At 40.0% G+C, this 22,224-nt stretch overlaps 1 protein-coding gene across 2 annotated transcripts in view; it reads left to right on the top strand.

The window, feature by feature from the left end:
- ATP6V1H (ATPase H+ transporting V1 subunit H) overlaps window positions 1–22,224 on the top strand; it is a 76,267-nt gene that overhangs the window by 30,724 nt on the left and 23,319 nt on the right. For both annotated transcript variants that reach the window (XM_034762924.1, XM_034762923.1), the window contains exons 8-12: window positions 5,117–5,214; window positions 6,034–6,226; window positions 11,210–11,388; window positions 12,628–12,753; window positions 17,323–17,424. In XM_034762924.1, coding sequence (XP_034618815.1) covers window positions 5,117–5,214; window positions 6,034–6,226; window positions 11,210–11,388; window positions 12,628–12,753; window positions 17,323–17,424 — 698 coding nt within the window. The remainder of the gene's footprint in view (window positions 1–5,116; window positions 5,215–6,033; window positions 6,227–11,209; window positions 11,389–12,627; window positions 12,754–17,322; window positions 17,425–22,224) is intronic.

The following is a 22,224-nucleotide window of genomic DNA, read 5'->3' as shown; positions in this document are numbered from 1 at the left end:
GCAGTGTGTAGTTGGTTTATAAGGGAAGGTTAGACTCGGTTCCTCTGTGTGATGTAGGCAGTGCAGTTCAGAATGCAATTTGGCAACTTAGCAGGTGAAAGTGAACCTCAACTTCAATTTTCTATATTGTTGTGGCATAGTGAAGAAATTTCACTCCACTACTCTTGCAAAAGTGGTGGCAGGATAAACAGTTTGACACTTGATGATTTTTAGGTTCCAAAGAATGTGTTAAAATTAAAGGCATTAATGTCTTTTTAGGAGATTTATAAGCATACACCTGCATCTCCTTTAAATGTAGAACAGTATCTTCACTAAGGAAAAAGATGTATTTTTAACTTGCATTCACTAGGTTGTTAATTTGGGTTAGCGAAGACAAAGTATGTTTTTTAACCCATGTTAACTGGTCACAGTTACCTGCTAATGTGGGTTAAAACTGCGATTTACCTTGTCTTCACTAAGGTTTTAACACAGGTTAGATTAAAGTGGGTTAAAAATACCCCCCTTTTTTTCCTAGAGAAGACAAGGCCTAAAAGTGGAGATTGAAACATTCTCAGACACTCCTTTGCAATATTGCATTTCAAGTCTCTATTATACAGATGGCCCTTGTCATAGGGCCTTAGAACAGTGAGTAATCTTACTTGCACATATCCTTCAGTATGTAAACTGAGGATGAGTTAAGGATGCAATGACAGCCTTTTATGCAGACATGAGGAAATTATGGCTCATCCTAATGAAAAATGAGGGGTTTTTATTTTAATTGAAAGCAGTATTGGGAGATCACTTTTATGATTGTGTCTTAAAGATCTGGCAATTCTTAGTTTCAGTAATAGAGAGATAAATGACTAAAATTTTTGAGATTTATACAGTTAATTTGTTTCAAGAGCTAATCGTTTTGGTTTGTACAGCAGATGCTTCCATCCATGTTAAGGTCAGGCTTGACAAAGCCCTGGCTGGGCTGATTTAGCTGGGGACTAGTCCTGCTTTGAGCAGGAGGCAGATGACCTCCTGAGGTCCCTTCCAACCCTGATATTCTATTTCTGTGATTCTATGTTACCTTTTACTTCCAAGATTTATGAAAGCAAATACCTATCTATTGAAATAAATGTCCTTGTTAATTATCACTCTGTGGTCTTCAGCTTCTGGTTATATAAAGGTAGAAGTGGGGGCCGGAGAGGGGAACGAATTCATTTGCAGTGCTTGTGGAACAGCATAAGCATCTCTTATTGTCTCTTACCTTTTCATTTCATCCAGGACTTGTCTTGACATTTCTTTCCTCCTTTAAGTGTTTGAAATTCTTGACCTTCTACAATGTTGCTGATCTACCATGATGTTTTAAAGAAGGGGTCGGCAACCTTTGGCACCGGCCCATCTGGGTAAAGCCACTGGCGGGCCAGCCTGGTTTGTTTATCTGGTGCATCCGCAGGTACGGAGCCCTGAAGCTTCCACTGGCCGCGGTTTGCCGTTCCCGGCCAATGGGAGCTGTGGGAAATGGCGCGGGTTTAGGGAAGTGCTAGCCACTGCTTGCTGCAGCTCCCATTGGCTAAGAATGGTGAACCGCGGCCAGTGGGAGCTGCGGGGCTCCGTGCCTTGCGGATGCTCCAGATAAACAAGCCGGCCCGGCCCGCCAGTGGCTTTACCCTGACAGGCCAGGTGCCAAAGGTTGCCGACCCCTGTTTTAGAGGCACTTGGAGAAAATACAGGCTTGTAGGAAAACATGTCTAGTATGTTCTGATAAATTAGTCAAGATGCTTGAGAATCTTAGAGAAATCAGAGTAAAGTACCATTCTTATCACATTTTGAGAACTTTGTTGTTGCTGCTGCTATGAGAAGTACAATATGCAGACCAAATTGCACTTTAAACTTCAGTCAACATTATGTATGTGTCTTGCAATCATGGAGCTATTGAGAATGAGACATGGGAGGGAAAACCTTTTAATCCATTAAGCTCATTGACTGTTCATATAAGAGTATTGGTATATGTTTTAACGAACATAGCCTAGCAAATGATCTGGCTTTCCACCTTTTTTTTAGGAGATTATTCCACACTATAGCAGACTTCACTTCTGGGAAACTCTTCCTGGTATATAGCTTACGTGCTCTTTTGTTAACACAATAAAATACATTGTTTAGAAACTTCAAAAATACACCTTTTAAAATGTGGAGGTGAACTTTGGGGAACAATACATATTAATATTTTTCTGGTGATATTTTTATGCATAAATCTAGCTGAGATGCTTTAGACAGTGAGGCCATTTACATACTGCTAAACAAGGCGAAGAATTACCATACTGTAGTGCGAGGAACTGCCCTATACTTGTATAAGCAAACAAAGGACTTTGGTTTCACGCACACACGCGCGCACGCACACACACACACGGCATATTCAGATGTGTGTTATAAAATGGCCCTAGCAGCAGCAGTAAAACATAGTGCTTGCGTAAATTCTTTTCACAGCTCTTCTCTTCTCTATTTAGTTGGGTTTTGGGGACTGGGACTGTCTCTTACCATATGCGGTGTTCGTTTTTGTATATCTTATTCTTTTTTTGAGCCTGTAGACACTAATACTTATTTAGCATGCATTTATCTAATTTTTGCAACAATTGCCTCCAGTGGGCAAATACTGTTGCCGGCTTCAAAGCCCTGTACAGTGTGACTCTCGCTCTCCCCTAATCCTTCTTCTCTCTGCTCCAGCTGCATGACATGACTTGTGTTCTTTTCTCACTCTAATCTCTTTCCCGGGTTTCTGAATTTATATCCAATGCCATAGAGGGGTTCTGTGACAGAGCTAAGATTACAGTTAGACTTCTTGATTTTTTTCCAGGAAATCTGCCTCTTGTAAGAAATCCTGTTAACTGCCAAAGCTGTGGCAATATTCCGTATTCCACTGTCAGTTTGATTACTGCTTAGATCTTCTGAAGTATAGGGATTTATGTTCTAGATCTCCATCAAATGAAGGAACTTATAATAACACTTGTAAATCACAAAGGTAAGAAGATGAGAACTTCCAAGGTTTCAATAAGGACAAGGTGATATTCCTTTAGACCGTTTTCTCAGATCCTCGCTAGAGAGCAACTTCCAGACTTTTGTGTCTCAGTGGCCTTGCTAGTGCTGCAGACTCAATGGTCTACTGAATGGAAGGTGGTTAGTGATCCACCTCCTTTTTTTTTTTTTTTTAATGCAAGCTTTGAATAAATAATAGTTCTGCAGCTGAATCTGAAGTTGCTCAAATGCTGAATTGTTCCAGACTAACATCGCAGTTCCCATCATACTGGGGAGAAAAAGGGAACTCCATTCTTCCTCTCTGTGCTCTGGAAGACAAATTTTCAAGCTTTCCAGTGAATGTTTCTACCTTGTTTGCATTGACAGAATATTCATTTTTCACCATGGAATCAAGTGTCAACCTTTTCTAAATACCAGTGATGTATACCTCTACCCTGATATAACACGGGTTTGCATACAACGCGGTAAAGCTCAGACATGCTCAACCGAGGGGTTGGATAAGGGGCAGAGGGTCTCGGGGGTGGTCAGGGGCTCCCCCCAAGGATCTAGGAGGCAGGAGCTGTGGGGGGGGGGGCAATTTTGAGGGCCCCGCAGTCCCAGAGTGGCCCAGGAGATTAGCAGGGGGCTGGGAGCAGCCTGCTCCGCTTCCCTTGCCCCAGCCGTGTCGCTTGGGGGAGGGAGATTGGGGGGAAGGGATCCCCCCTGCACTCACCGGCAGCGGAGGAAGCGGAGCAGCCCGGCCTCAGTCCGCTCCACTCCGCCAGCTCCCAGCTGCGGCGCTCCGCTTCCCGCCATAGTTGAGCGCGGGACCTTTCCCCAACTCCGCCCCCTCCAGCGACATGGCTGGGGCTGGGGCCGCGTCGCTCTGCTTCCCGCTGCAGGCGAGTGCGGGGGGCGTCCTTTCCCCAACCTCCCTGCACTCACCGGCAGCAGGAAGTGGAGCAGCCCAGTCCCAGCCCACTCTACTCGGCCAGCTCCCAGCCGCGGCGCTCTGCTTCTGGCCGCAGGTGAGTGTGGGGGGCATCCCTTCCCCAACCTCCCCGCACTCACCGGTGGCAGGAAGCGGGGCGCTGCAGCTGGGAGGTGGCGGAGTGGAGCGGGCTGAGGCCACGTTGCTCCACTTCCCGCCACTGCTGGTGAGCGCCTGTCAGGGGCCGGGGGTGTGGATGGGGTCGGAGCAGTCAGGGGACAGGGAGCAGGGGGTTAGGTAGGGGGTGGGATCTTGGGGGTGAATAGGGACAGGGGTCTCTGGAGGGGGCGGTCAGGGAATAAGGGACGGGGGGGGGGGGCAAAGCAAGTTCGATATAACGCGATCTCACCTATAGTGCGGTGAGATTTTTTTATGTCCCAAGGACCGTGTTACCTCAGGTAGAGGTGTAGTATTATTGTATTGCTCAAGAGGTATTAATGATTAGTCACAAAAATCTTAATTTCTTAATATGAAGAGGCTGGTTAGCACTTCACCTCCTGAGAGCCAGCTCACTTCTTTGTGAAAGAAGCTGGTGGTGAAGATAACAATCTCAAACTGCAATTCATAAAGTCAGAAATTCAATAACCTTTCAAAGGACTTGCGCAGGTTTCCAAGCATTTTCTTAGCAGAAAGATTTGGAGGCGTATGAAACGGTGAAGCATTTTCCTGCGTGCCTGAGTACTTGCCTCCATTTTTTAATGGTACTTGAACACTTCCATAAAGCAAATCCGGTCACAATCACAAGTACAGATTTAATAATATTTTGCTAGAGCTTCTACTAGCAGCTAGTTGCACACATTCTTCTCCTGCACTAGTTTAGACTGAATTATGGACACATCATTGCAGGACATACGTTATATCCATTTTTTAGAAAAATGGCTTTCAATTTGACGCTTTCTTCCAAAAATTCACATTTGTAGTAATTTTTTTTTCTGTACTTCCTTATAAAGATTGTGTTGAACAGTTCAGGAAACACTGGTGTATGGAGACTAAACCAGAACCTTTATAGATATTATGAAAGCTAGTGTCCAGAACAGGAAAAATACTGTAATTCAATCTCTGGCCTGCTGAAATTTTTACAAAATGTCAAGACTATTTAGTTCCTTAATCATAAAAATAAAAGTGGTGGTCTTGTTTCCTCTTTAGAGTTCCCAGTATGTACAGTGTGTTGCTGGATGCCTGCAGCTGATGCTCAGGGTCAATGAATATCGTTTTGCTTGGGTAGAAGCAGATGGGGTAAACTGGTGAGTATATTACTTACTCTATACAGGAATAGTTACATTTCAAACATGCACAATAGGCTATTCCCCAAATGACCTTCCTTGCAATTGAACTCTTTAGGTTTAGGTTTAATTTTCAAAAAACTTTCTTATTTGTAGCCATAGTATTTGAGCCTGAAATTCTTATCTGTGCTCATATAATAATGTATGCGTGCAAACAAAGGAGCTGAAAAATATGGGTACCCGTTGAAGCCACATAACTATTTAGGTCTTCATAAAGTATTGTTCTATTAATAACTTAAAGGTGATCATAGCTATTTGTCTTAAAGGTTAGAGCACCATGCTGGGGGTTTGTTATATATGAGACTGAGATACTGCAGGTTATTGAAAACAGATTAATAAAATTTGAAGGTCCAGTAGAAACTTGCAGTAAACTTTAATGTAAGTATTGGTGAAGAGTGATACTTTCTGGAATGATAGCTCCATTTTATTATGTAATGTTTTTAGTAGATCACTTTCTATCCAAACCCTGTCAATTTCTTTCAAAGAAGAATAAATGGTGCATGAGTTCAGAAACTTATCTTGCCTTACTTGGAAAAGATCACTATGTAAATCTCTATATTGTAAGTGACTTGTTATTAGAGCTGATTGAAACTCAAAATTTTCATTCTGTTGGAAATTCTGACACTTCAAAATTTCCTTTTGTCTTGAAGAGGATCAAAAAGTCAATTCCTAGTGAAATTAAAATTCTGAAAAACTTTGTTTTGGAAATATCAACATGATGCACAATTACCTTATTAAAAGGACACGTGCACTACTACCTATGATAATTGTGTCTTTCAGTATCATGGGAGTCCTGAGTAACAAATGTGGCTTCCAGCTCCAGTATCAGATGATTTTCTCCATATGGCTCTTGGCATTCAGTCCTCAAATGTGTGAATATCTGCGTCGATATAATATTGTTCCAGTTCTGTCTGACATTCTCCAAGAATCTGTCAAAGAGAAAGTAACTAGAATTATCCTTGCAGCATTTCGGGTAAGTGAAGTTGACTGTAATTGTAGTGGGTTTACATGGTTTTGTCTCTTACCAAAGTGTTTCCATAGATTATTTCCAGGCATGCTGGGTTGGATGTGTAGTCCACATTAACTCTGGCTTTCCTTTCAGAGCCAGAGTTAATATGTGGATTCTTTGTGGGGTAAAAGGCATGCAGCTTTTTGTGCCTTCTTGAACTGGCAGATCCCAATATGAATGTTCATTGTTCCTCTATATTCTCTTAAATACTATTTACAGAAAGTATTAAAAAATGCTGATACAGAAATTGGTGTTAGAACACAAGAATGACACTCTTTTAACACTTAGTAAATAGGTAAACTGGCCTTGCAGATATTTCATAAAAATGTACCAGCTCAGGCAGAAAATCTACTCACCAACATTTTAGTGTGATTGATAGAAAATGATTTTATGTATATGTCCAAAACAAAGCTTTCTGAGGACAAACTTTGCAAGACTGGCATAAGCATAGATAGTGTAATGTACGTTGGGATGAGATATCCACATAAGAGCACTGAGTAGTTGACTTCTGCTGCAATATTATATCAGTAAAATCTGAAAATGGCTGATCCTAACAAGATGTTTTATAATACCAAAGCATTGTTGCCTCCTGAATCTTTGCGTGCACACGTACACATGCGCAAACATACTCTGGTTTGAATGTGTCATTCCTTCTTGCACCCAGGCATTGGATGTTTTTTGTGCACACCTTTTCAAATGTGGTCATGTGTGTAGTATAGGGAATTAAAATGGCTAGTTGAGGGAGGATGGTGGGGACATGGGAAACTTCCTTTCCTTTTTATGGAAAGAACTACAGTTGTACATGTTTTGGCTGGGCTCCAATGTAATTATTGTATTTGGAAACTTGAAACCTGACAAGGATGTAATCTTCATTATGAGTTTCAGCCTTCCTAATTTTTTTTTTAATTTTTTTTTGGTTTAACAACGTTATAAGAATTTAAAACTTGTGGAGTATGGAACTTAAATCGCAAGATATGGACTTCAGCAGTGATATTTATTGCACTTTTGTACGTGTTAAAAGGCAACCTTCTGGTCTTCATAACCATCCCAGAAAGCCCACCCACCAAATTATTTTCTCCCTACTGCAATGGTGTGTGAATGTATGGTCTCTAGGTTGCACACCCAAATTAAAACTTGTTGGACCTTGAACCCCAGAATGCCTTGGGGCCACTGGGCAGAGAAACTCAAAATATGGGAATCTGCTTTTTGGTCATAGTCTGCTTTGTGGCAGCTAGGTATTTCCTGAGTCCTCCATTTTTGTTGTTGCAGAGAGGGTTCACCTCAGTCTCTAGGTCTTGATGGGAGAAGGATGTTCAGTCTATGCTAGCTGTCCGGTAACATGCCTTTTGTTTTTAGGATTGTCCAATAACATACCTTTGTCTCCAGGAAGTGCATGTTTGGAGTTTTTGTGAATCTTCCTTAAAGAGCTCAAGGATATAAAGTACAAAAAAGTATGTTAAGATTTCTGTGGTAACGTTAGTTGACCACTATGCACATGAAAACTTCTGCGTCACCAGTTCCATAGCAACCTGCCTTTGTTGTAGTTACTCGCTAGATTTTTGCTACTATAAAACCTTTTCCCCACCTTTTTGGTGGGATTTACTCCCACTTTTCTTATAATCATGTACTGGCTGGGGAAGGGGTACTCCAGAGGCAGTGCACTCCACTGACCCACCGAGTTTCTTTATCCTTGAATGGTTAATATACCAGAAAAGGAGCTCCTGTTTCTGACTTTCTTAGATTAATCCATGCTATTGACCTGCAGAAATAAATTCTTCTTTAGCTGCTATAATCCTTTCTCAGGCTCAAGCAAAAAGGTAAAAAATTTACTTTTTTTTTTAAACATGTTGTTTAAATCTAATCTTCTCTTTTAATAATTGAAGTATATAGTCACCCAGTCATCCTATATCAAACACTGTCTTCTCAGGAGATACAGACAGTGTCTTCTTGCAAACCTGGACCCTGCTGACAATTCTAGGGCTGCATAAATTAAAGACAACCTCTCGTCCATAATTCATTGCGTGTCTTCTACAGTTTTGATATTTCTGATTGCAAAATTGAGCTTTTCCAAATTGAAGAGCAGTAAAGTATCACATATAACCTAAAGCCTGGGGTTTATAGAAGTTGGAGAAGAAAGTATCAGAAATAAATTAAATTAGTATTGAATTGCATTGTCCATCTGTGCCTAGATGTTCCTTCAGCTGTCTGTATGTAAAGGATGATAGATCATGAAATTGGAGGGTGTGGGAGTACCTTCTCCCCCATTTCAGCCAGTTCGGTTGTGCTTGGCTGTTGAAGGCAGCAATAGAACCTGAGAGTAATTAAAAAAAATTCTATGGTTGTATTTAAAGAGAATATTACTCATTGATCATGTTTTACTGTACTACGTGTCTAGGAAGTTTAAAGAACCCTAAATATAAATCTGACATCATTCTTTTTAAGCAAAGTATTGAGAAACATTACAGTAGAAATGTCACTAAATTACTGGACTGACATCTGTTGGTGAGAGAGAAGTTTTTGAGTTTACACAGAGCTTTCCTTCAGGTCCAATAAAAGATATTACCTCATCCACTGTGTCTCTCTAATGCCCTGGGATCTGCACACCTAAAACACTACATACATTAAATCAGTGGTCCAGTTAGTTCTCTCTCTCTCCAGGTAATTACTTCCCTTGCTTTTGAAAGATATTATGACCTATTCAAATGAACATGGCTTTTGCTCACTGAGGCTTTTTTTATATCGATAATGTGCATTATCATAGTAAAAAGTGACTGGCTTGGATTGAATAGCATAATTTGAACCTGATTAAATTGAATGAAAGATAATGAACTGATAGTGGGAGTCAATAAAATCACTGGCTGCTGCACTATGTGCTTATGCCAGCACTCTTCTTACTAAGAGAGATGGGCTTAAACTAAAATCCCTGATCTGAATATGCCCAGACTTTGAGGAAGTTGACCTCTAGATTCAGATGTGAACTATGCATTGCAAGGCCTGTTTTTAGTTTGCTAAAATGTTATCATAGAATCACAGAATATCAGGGTTGGAAGGGACCTCAGGAGGTCATCTAGTCCAACCCCTGCTCAAAGCAGTACCAATACCCAACTAAATCATCCCAGCCAAGGCTTCGTCAAGCCTGACCTTAAAAACCTCTAAGGAAGGAGATTCCACCACCTCCCTAGGTAACCCATTCCAGTGCTTCACCACCCTCCTAGTGAAAAAGATTTTCCTAATATCCAACCTAAACCTCCACCACTGCAACTTGAGACCATTACTCCTTGTTCTGCCATCTGGTACCACTGAGAACAGTCTAGATCCATCCTCTTTGGAACCCCCTTTCAGGTAGTTGAAAGCAGCTATCAAATCCCCTCTCATTCTTCTCTTCTACAGACTAAATAATCCCAGTTCCCTCAGCCTCTCCTAATAAGTCATGTGCTCCAGCCCCCTAATCATTTTTGTTGCCCTCTACTGGACTCTTTCCAATTTTTCCACATCCTTCTTGTAGTGTGAGGCCTAAAACTGGACACAGTATTCCAGATGAGGCCTCACCAATGCCGAGTAGAGGGGAATGATCACATCCCTTGATCTGCTGGCAATGCTCCTACTTATACAGCCCAATATACCGTTAGCCTTATTGGCAACAAGGGCACACCGTCGATTCATATCCAGCTTCTCGTCCACTGTAACCCCTAGGTCCTTTTCTGCAGAACTGCTGCCTAGCCACTCGGTCCCTAGTCTGTAGCAGTGCATGGGATTCTTCCGTCCTAAGTGCAGGACTCTGAACTTGTCCTTGTTGAACCTCATCAGATTTCTTTTGGCCCAATCCTCTAATTTGTCTAGGTCCCTCTGTATCCTATCCCTACCCTCCAGCGTATCTACCACTCCGCCCAGTTTAGTGTCATCTGCAAATTTGCTGAGGGTGAGCCCACACCATCCTCCAGATCATTAATGAAGATATTGAACAAAACCGGCCCCAGGACTAACCCTTGAGGCACTCTGATACTGGTTGCCAACTAGACATGGAGCCATTGATCACTACCCGTTGAGCCCGATGATCTAGCCAGCTTTCTATCCACCTTATAGTCCATTCGCCTGTCCCATACTTCTTTAACTTACTGGCAAGAATACTGTGGGAGACCATATCAAAATCTTTGCTAAAGTCAAGGAATAATATGTCCACTGCTTTCCCCTCATCCACAGAGCCAGTTACCTTGTCATAGCAGGCAATTAGGTTAGGCATGACTTCGTCATGGTGAATCCATGCTGACTGTTCCTGATCACTTTCCGCTCCTCTAAGTGCTTCAAAATTGATTCCTCGAGGACCTGCTCTATAATTTTTCCAGGGACTGAGGTGAGGCTGACTGGTCTGTAGTTCCCCGATCCTCCTCCTTCTTTTTTTAAAGATGAGCACTACATTAGCCTTTTTCCAGTCATTCAGGACCTCCTCCGATCTCCATGAGTTTTCAAAGATAATGGCCAGTGGCTCTGCAATCACATCCGCCAACTTCTTTAGCACCCTCGGATGCAGCGCATCTGTCCTCATCCAACTTTTCTAAGTAGTCCTGAACCACTTCTTTCTCCACAGAGGGCTGGTCACCTCTTTCCCATACTGTGTTGCCCAGTTATATTTCTCTTTCTATAGAAAGTTATATAGGAACTAATATAAACTGGTCACTTTCATGCTGTTGGACAGGCCCTCTTGAGCATGTAATTGTACTAACCTAACTGAAAATTAGGGCCAAAATATGTTGGAATCTTTGTCCGCTCATAATATCGCACTCTCAAGCAAACCTTTTAATAAATGATTAATACTATTGATGAAACTACAGACCACCTTGCATAATTCAAATTAGTCTTAGAGGATATTTGCAGAAAGATAAATCTGTAATTAAGAGTAGTATTTTTAAACTGTAAAAGATTATTTTCATTTAACTTTTTTTTTTCCAGAATCTTTTGGAAAAATCTATTGAAAGAGAAACTCGCCAAGAGTATGCTCTCGCTATGATCCAGTGCAAAATTCTGAAGCAGCTAGAGAACTTGGATCAGCAGAAATATGATGATGAAGACATAAGTGAGGATATTAAGTTTCTACTGGAAAAACTTGGTGAGAGTGTCCAGGATCTTAGGTATATTTTATAGTATGAGTTTTTAAACCTGTCGCTTGAAATACTGGCAAACTTATTAATTTTAATTATGTTTTAAAACCGAAAATAGTAGATATGCTGGTGGTATTCTGGTATATCGGATCTTCCCGACAGTATGTGAAAGATCCAGTTTCTAACTGGATGTCTGTCATATATCTGACTAGAAAAATCTACTATGCTTATGCACACGTGCTTCTTAACTGACAGTTTAATAGACAGGATTTTCAACAAGAGTTGCATCTGCTTGCACTGGAGCCGAATTCGGTACTTTCAAAATATGAAACTTAGTGTAGACCCATAAAATGTCAAATGAACACGTGTACACTAGTGAGTCATTTATCCCAACTTACGCTGGATGTATAATTTAGACTATAACTTGTATCTCTAAGTTGGGTCTGTGATCCCTGGTCAGAGGAATTCCTTTTTAGACTTTAATAACCACTAACAAAAGCAGTTTAGCTTTCTCTAAACGTGTACTCTTAACAGATTTTTTTTCTTGGGATCTGTAATCCCATATTTAGGAGAATAGTTCACTTATGAATAAAATGGGATTGCTAGAGTTTTTAAAACATTTTATATTTCAGATCAGTAAATTTAAGATTTTCTGTGTAAAAGTAAAGTAGAGGTATGGAGAGAATGCTTTTTTTTTTTTTTTTTTTTTTAAACTCTGCAACTTAAAACATTACAATGGCACAGTGCACTGGTGTGGCACTTCAGTGTGAATACTACCTACATTGATGGGAGGGTTCTTCCATCGGCATAGGTAATCCATCTCACCGAGAGGCAGTAGCTAGGTCAATGGAAGAATTATTTTGTCGACTAGTGCTGCTTACACAAGGACTTAAGTCAGCTTAACTATGTCACTTGGGTATGGATTTTTTTCACACCCCAGAGCAATGTAGTTGTGCCTGCCTAACTTTCTAGTGTAGATCAGGCCTAAATCTTAAGTTTCTGAAGTGGGCCAAGTGAGAGGACTTCAAACAAAGATATTCTTTCCCTCCCCTCAACCTGTGCTCACTTTCATGTTGCTTAAGGATGTTCCACCAATATTTTTAAACAATTTATCCAAATCAGAATTTTGATACAGATTTGTAAAGAACTGTGACTTTCAAGTTTGTCATAACAAATCCTACTCTCTCTCAAGGAGTAGAGCTTCTGATGTACTGTTAAAGGCTCATTCATGGGAAACTAGTATTTCACTGTGTGTTTTTTGCACTCTAGTTCATTTGATGAGTACAGTTCTGAGCTCAAGTCAGGAAGATTGGAATGGAGTCCTGTACACAAATCTGAGAAATTTTGGCGAGAGAATGCTGTGAGATTAAATGAAAAGAATTACGAGCTATTGAAGTAAGTTCTTTAATTTTCATAACATTCTGATTCTCTCTTCATACTGTTCTTTAAAGTATATTTTCAATGTTCAAATTTAAACCAACTGTACTATGGTATTTATTTCAATATGAGCATTAAGTAATGTAATTTAATTTTGTAGAAACATTACCTAGGGAGAAGAGAAGGTCAGAACATATTACTGTTTAAAGTATGTGGCTTTTTGATAATGGGAATCATCTGCTCAGAAGTTGAATTGCTTGTATTTCATTAACTGAGCCAGGTACTTATGTTGATTATGTAATAGAGAAAGTATTCAAAACCCATCTTAATTCACTTGCAGTATCGCACATGGTGGCTTTTAAACTATTTCAGTTAAATACACTTAAAGAAATACCAGCTAATACAGTCCAAAAGTCTGACTTCACCTTACCTTAGTTAAAATTTTGTCAGGCATTCCATCACTCTTCTAAATACCTTTTTTTGGTAATGAGGTTGAGGATATCATTACAGCTGTGGGATTATTCTCTGTGACCTCTGGCTCAATATGTTACACTCCACACTCTTGATCTAGTTTCTGAGGTGGGATTGAATAGTGCAGCTAGTTGTCCTTGTCAGTCTGTGACAAGGACTTGCACCATTTTGAGGTTGGAGCCCACCTTTAGGGCCTATCTATTTAATTGGCTGGCTTTCAGAAGCCAATCAAGAAAGTTGGATTTTTAGATGGCTGTGAATGCTCTGTTAGTTGCCTAGTTAGTCGTTTTGATTGTGTGTCCTTTACCATTGACAGCGTGGTATCAAAGTGCCCCTTCTTCTAATTTGTTCCTCCATGTCAATGTTGTATAAATCTGGATTGCAACATTTAAAGCAGGGAGATGACTGGAGTACATGATGCTAAAATGGAAGGCACGGTGTGAGCCTGGCCAAGTTGAGATCTAACAATGGCTGTGCAAGTGGTTGTTACTTTGTAGATCCTGTGCTGGAGACAAAGTCCCAATCAGCAGAACTGTTTCCAGTGGTAGGCAGGGTGGTGTCTGGAGTGTCTTGACTCACTTACAGAAACTAGTGTTTCATGCCAGGGCAAATTTTCACTCTGCTTTGGGTAAGATTGACACTCTAGTCTGATTCTAAGCAATCTTCGAGGAAGCAGAATTTGCAACTCAAGCAGATGACTCCTAGTTACTAAAGTCTCGCTAATTTTAATTTATTTAATTTAATTTAGATTCTGGTAGTGCTCAGGGAGTGCCTTGGGCTATGCTCAATAATTTAAACCAGTGTTCCTTTCAAATAATGGCCAGCAAAATCTTGAGTTCCTCTTTGGATGCTTTTTCAGGGCATATCTTTTCCAGAGGAAAGACCCCAGTATCTCAACAAACAAACAAAAAACCCTGTTTAATCTGCATGTCAGTCTGTTGTGGGGGTGCTAGCCAGATGGTGTGGCCTGTGGTGCCTTTATTGTGTAGAAGATCTCCAACTTTACATCTTCCATCCACTGCACAGTTCAGTTGATCTGCTGTCTTGGTGACTACTTGAGATTGTTGCCTGGATAGTTGCTAGTAAGCTAATATGGAACCTATATATGATAGAAGTATGGGAGAAGGACACTGAGAAAATGGGAGATTTTTGCCTACCTTTCTGTTGCTCAGGATTGCAAATCAAAATTACGCTCATTTGTCCTTATGGCTCTATTTTGCTTTTTCATGCCACGCTCATTACTATGATACTAAAGTGTTATTTCTGGATGTCCAATAGCAGCAGTGGCTATTTTACTCAATGTGCTATAGGCTAAAAAGCTGTGGCTATTTCTTTTGGATGTAGGCTACACCTGAAGACCACTTTGAAATTTTGGTGGCCCATAATGAGGTACAGAAGCCTGCTTTTAGTTGTGCTTCATACAGGTTACACTGCCCCTATCCTTCACAGGGTGGACTGGTTTTCAGTTCATTTCTGGGTGTAATTAAAGATGTAGGTTTTCATAGGATCATAGAAATGTAGAGCTGGAAGGGATTTCAAAGTAATCTAGTCAATATCCCTGCACTGATGTAAGACGAAGACAGAGCCTCCCTGACAGGTATTTGTCTAACGTGTTCTTTAAAACCTCCAATACTGGGGTTCCACAACCTCCCTTTGTAACCTATTCCAGGACTTAACTATCCTTTATAGTTGAAAGTTTTTCCTAAAATCTAACCTAAATCTCCCTTGCTGCAGGTTAAGCCAAGTACTTCTGGTCCTACCTCCAGTGGATACGCAGAACAATTGATCGCAGTCCCCTTTATCACAGCCCTTAACATATTTGAAGACCATTAGCAGTCGTCTTTTCTCAGGATATTAACATGCCTGTGTTTTTAACCTTTCATCATTTTTATTGCTTTTCTCTGGACTCCCCAGTTTGTCCACATCTTTCTTAAAGTGTGCTATCCAAAACTGTACACAATACTCCAGCTGGGGCCTCACCAGTACTGAGTAGAGTGGAACAGTTACCTCCTGCTGAACTTATGTCACTCCTGTTAATACACCCCAGAATGTTTACCTTTTTTGCAACTGTATCCTGCTGTTGGCGCATAGTCAATTTATGACCATTCTAACCCCCAAATCCTTTTCTGTAGTACTGCTGCCTAGCCAGTTGGGTCCCCATTTTGTATTTGTGCACTTGATTTTTCCTTCCTACTTACTTATCTTTATTGAATTTCAGCTTGTTAATTTCAGACCAGTTCTCCAATTTATCAGGGTCCCTTTGTATTCTAATTCTGTCTTCCAAAGTGCTTGCAGCCCCCCCCTAGCTTGGTATCACTACAGATTTTACAAGCATACTCTCCACTCCATTATCCAAGTCATTGTTGAAAACATTGAATAGCACGAGACCCAGGACAAACCCTTGCAGGATCCCATTAGATGCCCTCCCAGTTTGACACCGAACCATTGATAACTACTCTTTGAGTATCGTTTTTCAATCCGGGGTGCACACACCTTAGAGTAATTTCATCTAAACAACATTTCCTTGGGTTGCTTATGAGAATGTCATGTGGGGACACTATCAAAAGCTTTACTAAAATCAAGATGTATGCTTCCCACCCATTCACTAGTTTATCAGTAATCTTCTCAAAGAAGGAAATTAGGTTGGTTTGACATGATTTATTCTTGACAAATCCGTTTTGTCTTACTTATGTGAGTTTACAGACCTTATTTATATGTGCTGGGACATGAGGGCAGGGAATTCTCAGTATGATGGATCCTTGGTTCTGGAATTTTTGCCACACCCTTTGGTTCAACAGAGCCCAAGTCTGCTGAAATTGAATGTATACTGCCAAGTCTGTCTGTTTCCCAGACTTCTTTATTTTTATTTTTTTGGAGGGGGGAGGAAGGGAGGATAGATTGAAGCTGAAGGGTTAGGGATTAAAACAGTTGATATTGGGTCAATCTGAAATTTTCTGTATGTACCTTTGAATGATAGACCTCCATATCTCTGACCTCCTTATCATTGTGTGTGTCAAATTGTATTTTTATTATTGGTTTGTAAACAGCTTTCTTGTTGAACTGCCTTCAAATTACTTATCTTTAGTTTGCATACTGAGTTGAAGTTTGAGTAATCCCTTCTTCTTTATGAAATGTACAGAATTGTCTCTCTTGTCACGCTAAGGAAATAAGTAACAAGCATCCTAATAGATTCTGATGTGGTATGTCATTAATTATCTTGGTTTTTTGAAGAGAACCAGAGTTACTTGCTGAAGTACAGTAGATAAGTATGGGAAAGGATGCATATTTCTTTGCTATTAATGGTGTCTTTGAAACTAGAAAATCACAATTGGAAAGTTTTTTAAAAATGTTATAACTCTCCATCTTCAATAACATGTCTAATTCTCCACTCTTGGAATGCACTTCAGTTCTTTGCAATAATGGGCAATGATTGTCATTCTGTTCTGTTTAAAATTCTGCCTGTTTTTCACTGGGGTATCCTCTAGTAAACAAGGAAACCATTGTGGGGGATAGAGCATGAAAGTTAGTTGACAGCAGTTAAGTGCAACCACACAACAGTTCTGCTAGAACCATTTTGGCATGTTACAGACAGCAAGCTGAACAGCTATGATGTATTCTGGGACTTCTGAATCATATGTCCTGAAACACCAAAAACTGTTTCTCGGGATAGCTTGCCTACAGAATGCACTTCATCATGGAATGGAGTTAGCAGCAGCAGAGTTTATGGACCTGCAACTTCTGTGGTTTCTTCTCCACACTGTTGAATTTCATAAGCATGGCTGGTACAGCTGGACTTGAACTCAAGTTCTCACTGCAGGTGCTGCAGTCTAGTGATGCAAGCAACATTTTGTATAAAATGCTTGAGACAGCTGTTGTGTACAGATGCTGCAAGCTCAAGGCACTGGTTGCAATGTCCTTTTGCCTAGAGTAGATAGGGTCTTTGCTATTTAATTCCAATTTGTTGCTTGGGAGGTATTTTTTTTGTTTGTTTGTGTTATAATCCCAGTTTTACAGTACAGGTGATGCATGATGTATTTATGGTCTCTGAAATTGAGTTACTTTAAATTAGCACTTTTTAGAGTAATTAGCATCTGATTGTTTAAAATACTATTGTAGAATCCTGACGAAGCTTCTGGAGGTTTCTGATGACCCGCAAGTCTTAGCTGTAGCTGCTCATGATGTGGGAGAATATGTACGACACTATCCTCGAGGGAAGCGGTAAGCAAAAAGGTTTCTTTGCCTTTGTCTCTCAGGAATGCTTATTGGCAAGGTGGTGGAGTATCCACTTAACCTGATAAACACTATAATTGTACAACAAGTGCTGCGACTTGGCCCAACATAATTATGAAATAGGTTATTGGGAATATTAAATAGCTGTTTGATCCTGTCAGCAATAAACTAATTCACTTTCTGGGGCTTTTAATTAGTGAAGAAAATATATCTGAAGAGCTCTTGAAAATTGTTCAGGCATTTAGTAGCTATTATAATCACTTCAGTCATAGACTTGCTGTATATTTAAAGTGTTTATCAGAATTTCATTATAAACACCAGAGTATTGGTCTTGCAATAGTCATGGAGAATCTTTAGTAAAAAAATCCTGCAGCTTCTTGTGATAAAACCATTTTATTCCTTTTGAACTAAGATTTGTTTATCAGAAAATATTGCTGGTGATTTCTGTGATAAATGAAACTATTGTGTTCTGATACCATACTTCATGTAGAAAGTACCAATAGAAAATACATAGAAATTTAAATATGCAGAAATACTACATAACATACCTGAAACACACAATATCCTTGACATAGTATGAAGGCAGACAAACTGTTGTTCTGTATATTAGGCAAACAAATAAAAATGTTACAATGGTCTGTCTATAACGAATTCTATGAAAGCTACAACCCTGTCACTTGAAAAGTGAGACATTTCTGCAGGGTCAGGTCCAGAATATTGCAGTCTCTTGGTAGGTGAGATTTAGATATCCGAAGGGTTACAAGCTATGTACTGTCAGAGAGACTTTAAAAAAAACAAAAACAAATATGTAAGTGGTCGTGGCACCCAGCTTTTGCAAGCGCACCCTTCTGGTCTGCTTTCTGGTCAGGTGTGTCTGCAATCTTTCAGTTTATGGTGATCCCTTTCAGTGGCTTCTCAGGCAGTTTTTCAGTAACTCAGCCTTTCATCTAAGTCTCACACAGTGTCTATATGTGAAACAGAACAAACCCCTTCCTGGGAGATTTTAACTTGTTCTGGCCCTGGTGTGGGCCATATCCCCAGGGTTTCTTCTCTGGAGACATTGTCTTCTTGTGGCCCTCCTTGGGCTCAGTCCTTACTCAGTCCCAGCAGCCAACCAGGAGCTCCTTCTTTGCTCTCCCAGTCCCTGCCCATACTGAGCTCTCCGTGGTCCTGCTGTTCTTTCAGCCATCTAGTAACTGTCCTCTCTCTTCTATCTCTAGGCAGCAACTGACTACTGCTGTGTTCAGCTCCTTTTATATGACCCTGATAGGCTGCAGGGAGATTGGCTGCTTCCTTGTAACCACTCGGCTGCTTGGAGTACTTCTTCTGCTTCTCTTGGATGGGGTGTGGCAGGACCCTGAGGCCTCCAGCAAGGGCCTCTGGGCCTCGTCCATCTTGTCACACCATATTATAGCTCTGTTCATGTAATAATAGTTTAGTCACTGTTTAGTCACTTCTGCTTATCCTGATCTGAGGTGCTTGTGGCCTCTGTTTCAGAGACCTTGATGGGTTTTTGCAGCTCTCATCTCTTCCAGTCATACTTAGCTATACAGGTCATTTTTTTAAAAAAAATTCCCCTGTGAAGAAATGATGAGCTGTTACTGGTTTCCTGACAAGGCTTAAATGAGAAAATGGAAAATTTTCTAGTCTTGTAAGAGATGATTCTTGGCACAGACTACTGGTGCATTTAGATTGGTGCACTGTCCCTGACTTACAGTGTACAAAGCCTCATTAAAACTTTAGTAACTGATTTCACTGTGTACTTGTGGGAAGGGAACTTATAAAGTATGGAGGATTGACAGCCTCTGTAATCTTACCTTACCTACTGGAACTGCAGATGTTCTTAAAGTATAAGAACAAATCAAGTATGTTGTTCAGATGGGGCCAGCAAACCATATGTATTGAGCAATGCTGAAGTTTGTTGATTAGCTTACTTGTGAGCTGAAAGAAATGTAGACTTTCTGTGGATAGTTCAGGAAGACATGACAATCCATAATGTTGCCTGAAAATAGACAAGAGGGTGTGGTCAGTATGTTATACTCCTAGGCTGGGGTTTAAAACAGGAATATGTTACTAAACTTTTTCCATAATCCAAAACCAAATTGTGTGCACAAATCCACTGCTGAAATATTACAGAAGCACTCCACGTTGTTACCACCACACCCTGCTCTCCATAGCTGTGTCCTTTTGACTTTTTCAGCAGAGCTTCAAACATTAAAGTGAGAGGGTGCAGGAAAATAACTGTCATTCCAGCTAGTTTAAAAAAAAATCACATTAATAATAGAATATTTTTTCTTACATGTTAACTTATGAATACTACAAGTACAGTCATGTCTTCTAGGTACAAAAATCTAAACAGGCCAACTCTCCAAAATACGAACTACAAAGTCATGCCTTGCTCAGATTTTTAAAACAGGAATAACAGCTTGTTTTTTTTGTAAGGCACATATGGGATCACCAATGAAATCATTATTCAATATGACTTTAGTATATTATCTCCAAGTCTCTCAATCTTTAAAGCAATGTTTCAATTACACTTAATAGTCCATTTCCTTCCATGTTACACTTGGATTTCAGTATGAAGTTATCAAATTTGCATCTAGATGTGGGAAACATGTTGGCAATTTTCATTTTCAGTGAATCTTGTGACATTGAAGGCTGTTCACTGGTTCAGAAAAATAGAAGAATTCCATTGTTTTGCAAAAATTTTAGTTGTTTAAAACTTTTGTCCTTAGAACTTGAAGCCTGTAAAGACGGTAGAGCTTAAATATGTAAAAGCTAAAAGTTCTTCAGTTATTAGTTGCATTCAGCAGAGTGCTAGAATTACGATCCTAGCTATTGATAATCCCTTCTCTTGTTTGTCTAAGAGCACTGTTCATTCTATCTGTTTTTATTCTTTTGGTTAGGTTATTTCAGAACACTACGTCAATTTAAGGAAAATTCAAGATATTTACTATTTAGAAATTATGGACCAGATCCTCAGCTGGTATAAGTGGTGTAGCTCCATTAAAATCAATGGAATTACGCTGATTTATACCACCAAAGGATATGACCATATATTTATAAGTATTTGCATGTAACCCAACTTACTAGCATTTCTGTAGTCCATCTAATATAAAGGCATGCTCAGTGTCTATCTGTCAGGGGGGATCAGAGGGAACCCTGCACACCTCTGGCAAGAGAAGGAAGGGGCAGGTCTCAGCTGGGAAGAGGTCCCCAACCCTTTGGGTGTTTAAAGAAATCACTGTGAGTGTCATCGTATTAGGTATACACTTGTGACTCAGCTGAGATCTGTCAACGTGGTTATTATAGGAAGAACAACACATGGAGCACCGTCTTCTTTAATTCCTAAGGTTAGGGAACTTCTTGAGGAACAGCTCTCTGACCTTAGCCTGGTCTTGTACATGCACTGTGGCACATGTTAATGCCTTCTGCTGGCATCTCCTTGCTCCACTACTGAATTCCACTTAACTTATGCCAGCTTCTTGCTTGTCAACTGACAATGGATTGCATGAATTCAGGCTTCTTTCTCTTTGCTCATGCTACTACTCAGCTCCTTATTTCACAGTGAAAGTCATTCACGCCCAGTACAGGGTGCTTGTGACTTGTCAGCTAGTTGGTTTCCTTTATCCAGCTTTGAGGGAGAAAGAAGCAGAAGGGGAGGAGGGGAGATTAAAACAAGCACGTGAGGTGGTCAGAGATTTGTGAAGGAAACTAGTTGAAGTTGGGTTGCCTACTGTAGCTGTTGCTTTTAGAGCTTGAACTTCTGTATTAAGGCATACACCAGGCATAGTAATAAAAAATATTGCATATGTACAAGTAACATTTAGGATTTAGGAAAGATAATACTGGATTTCTTGACTTCAGATTCTCAGCTCCAATGTTACTCCACTGTAGTGTTTGTCACCTGGAATACTCAGCATTATTTGCGATGAGAGAATTTTAATTTTTCTTTTTGACCTGGGAGAGGGGTGCATTTGAGCTTAACATCCTTCTTTCACCCCTTTTTCGCTATTCAATATATTATAAAAGTCAAAGCCCTAGAATGTGAACAAGCTATTGGTTGTATTTCACAACATTGTTTTGTGTATTGTTTTTTCTCTTGGGAAGGTGGGAGGAGGCCTTAAGCAGGAATAAAGCTTTTAGGAACCTCCTGTGCTATTAAGAATTTTTAGTATTCAGGTTGAGGACTTTGACATATAACAGTGGTATGTCTTGGAAAGCATTTACTTCGTACAAAGTATCTTAGAATTGTGTAAAATAACATTTTTGAATTATGTTCCTTGGAGTTTCATGTACTGTTATGGCCAAATTAGAAAATGTAATGTGGGTGAAGGTGATGAAGTCGCACAATAATGCCATATTTTGTTGCTGCTTAACTTAAAAATAATTGTGCTGCTCATCAATTACAAATTATTCAACAGTTTATTGTTCAAGTTTAAATAGGGTAGTCACAGTAATACAGAGTACTCATGCGAGGTACAGTAGCATGCTACAAGTTAATATGCAAACGATATGAGTGCATCACTAATCTTTTCACAGGATATTGCTCTTAATTGCTTTTCTAAGGCCTGTGAGAGCAATATGCAATAAAAATATAAATGTACCTCATTAATTGGCCATTCACATTATATGCTAATCTACTGAGGAGATTTCGGTAGGAACAATTGACAGACAACAATGCTGAATTTTAAATAACTATCTTGACTCTACCTCTCCAATGTATAGTATGAGTAGATATTTCCTTTCCTTCATTGTTTTTGTGAGGCTTGGCAGAGAGAATGAGGC

Source organism: Trachemys scripta, chromosome 2, assembly GCF_013100865.1.
Source record: "Trachemys scripta elegans isolate TJP31775 chromosome 2, CAS_Tse_1.0, whole genome shotgun sequence".
NCBI lineage: Eukaryota > Metazoa > Chordata > Testudines > Emydidae > Trachemys > Trachemys scripta.
The sequence above is the reverse complement of the archived record's forward strand: the minus strand, read 5'-3'. Positions and strand labels throughout refer to the sequence as shown.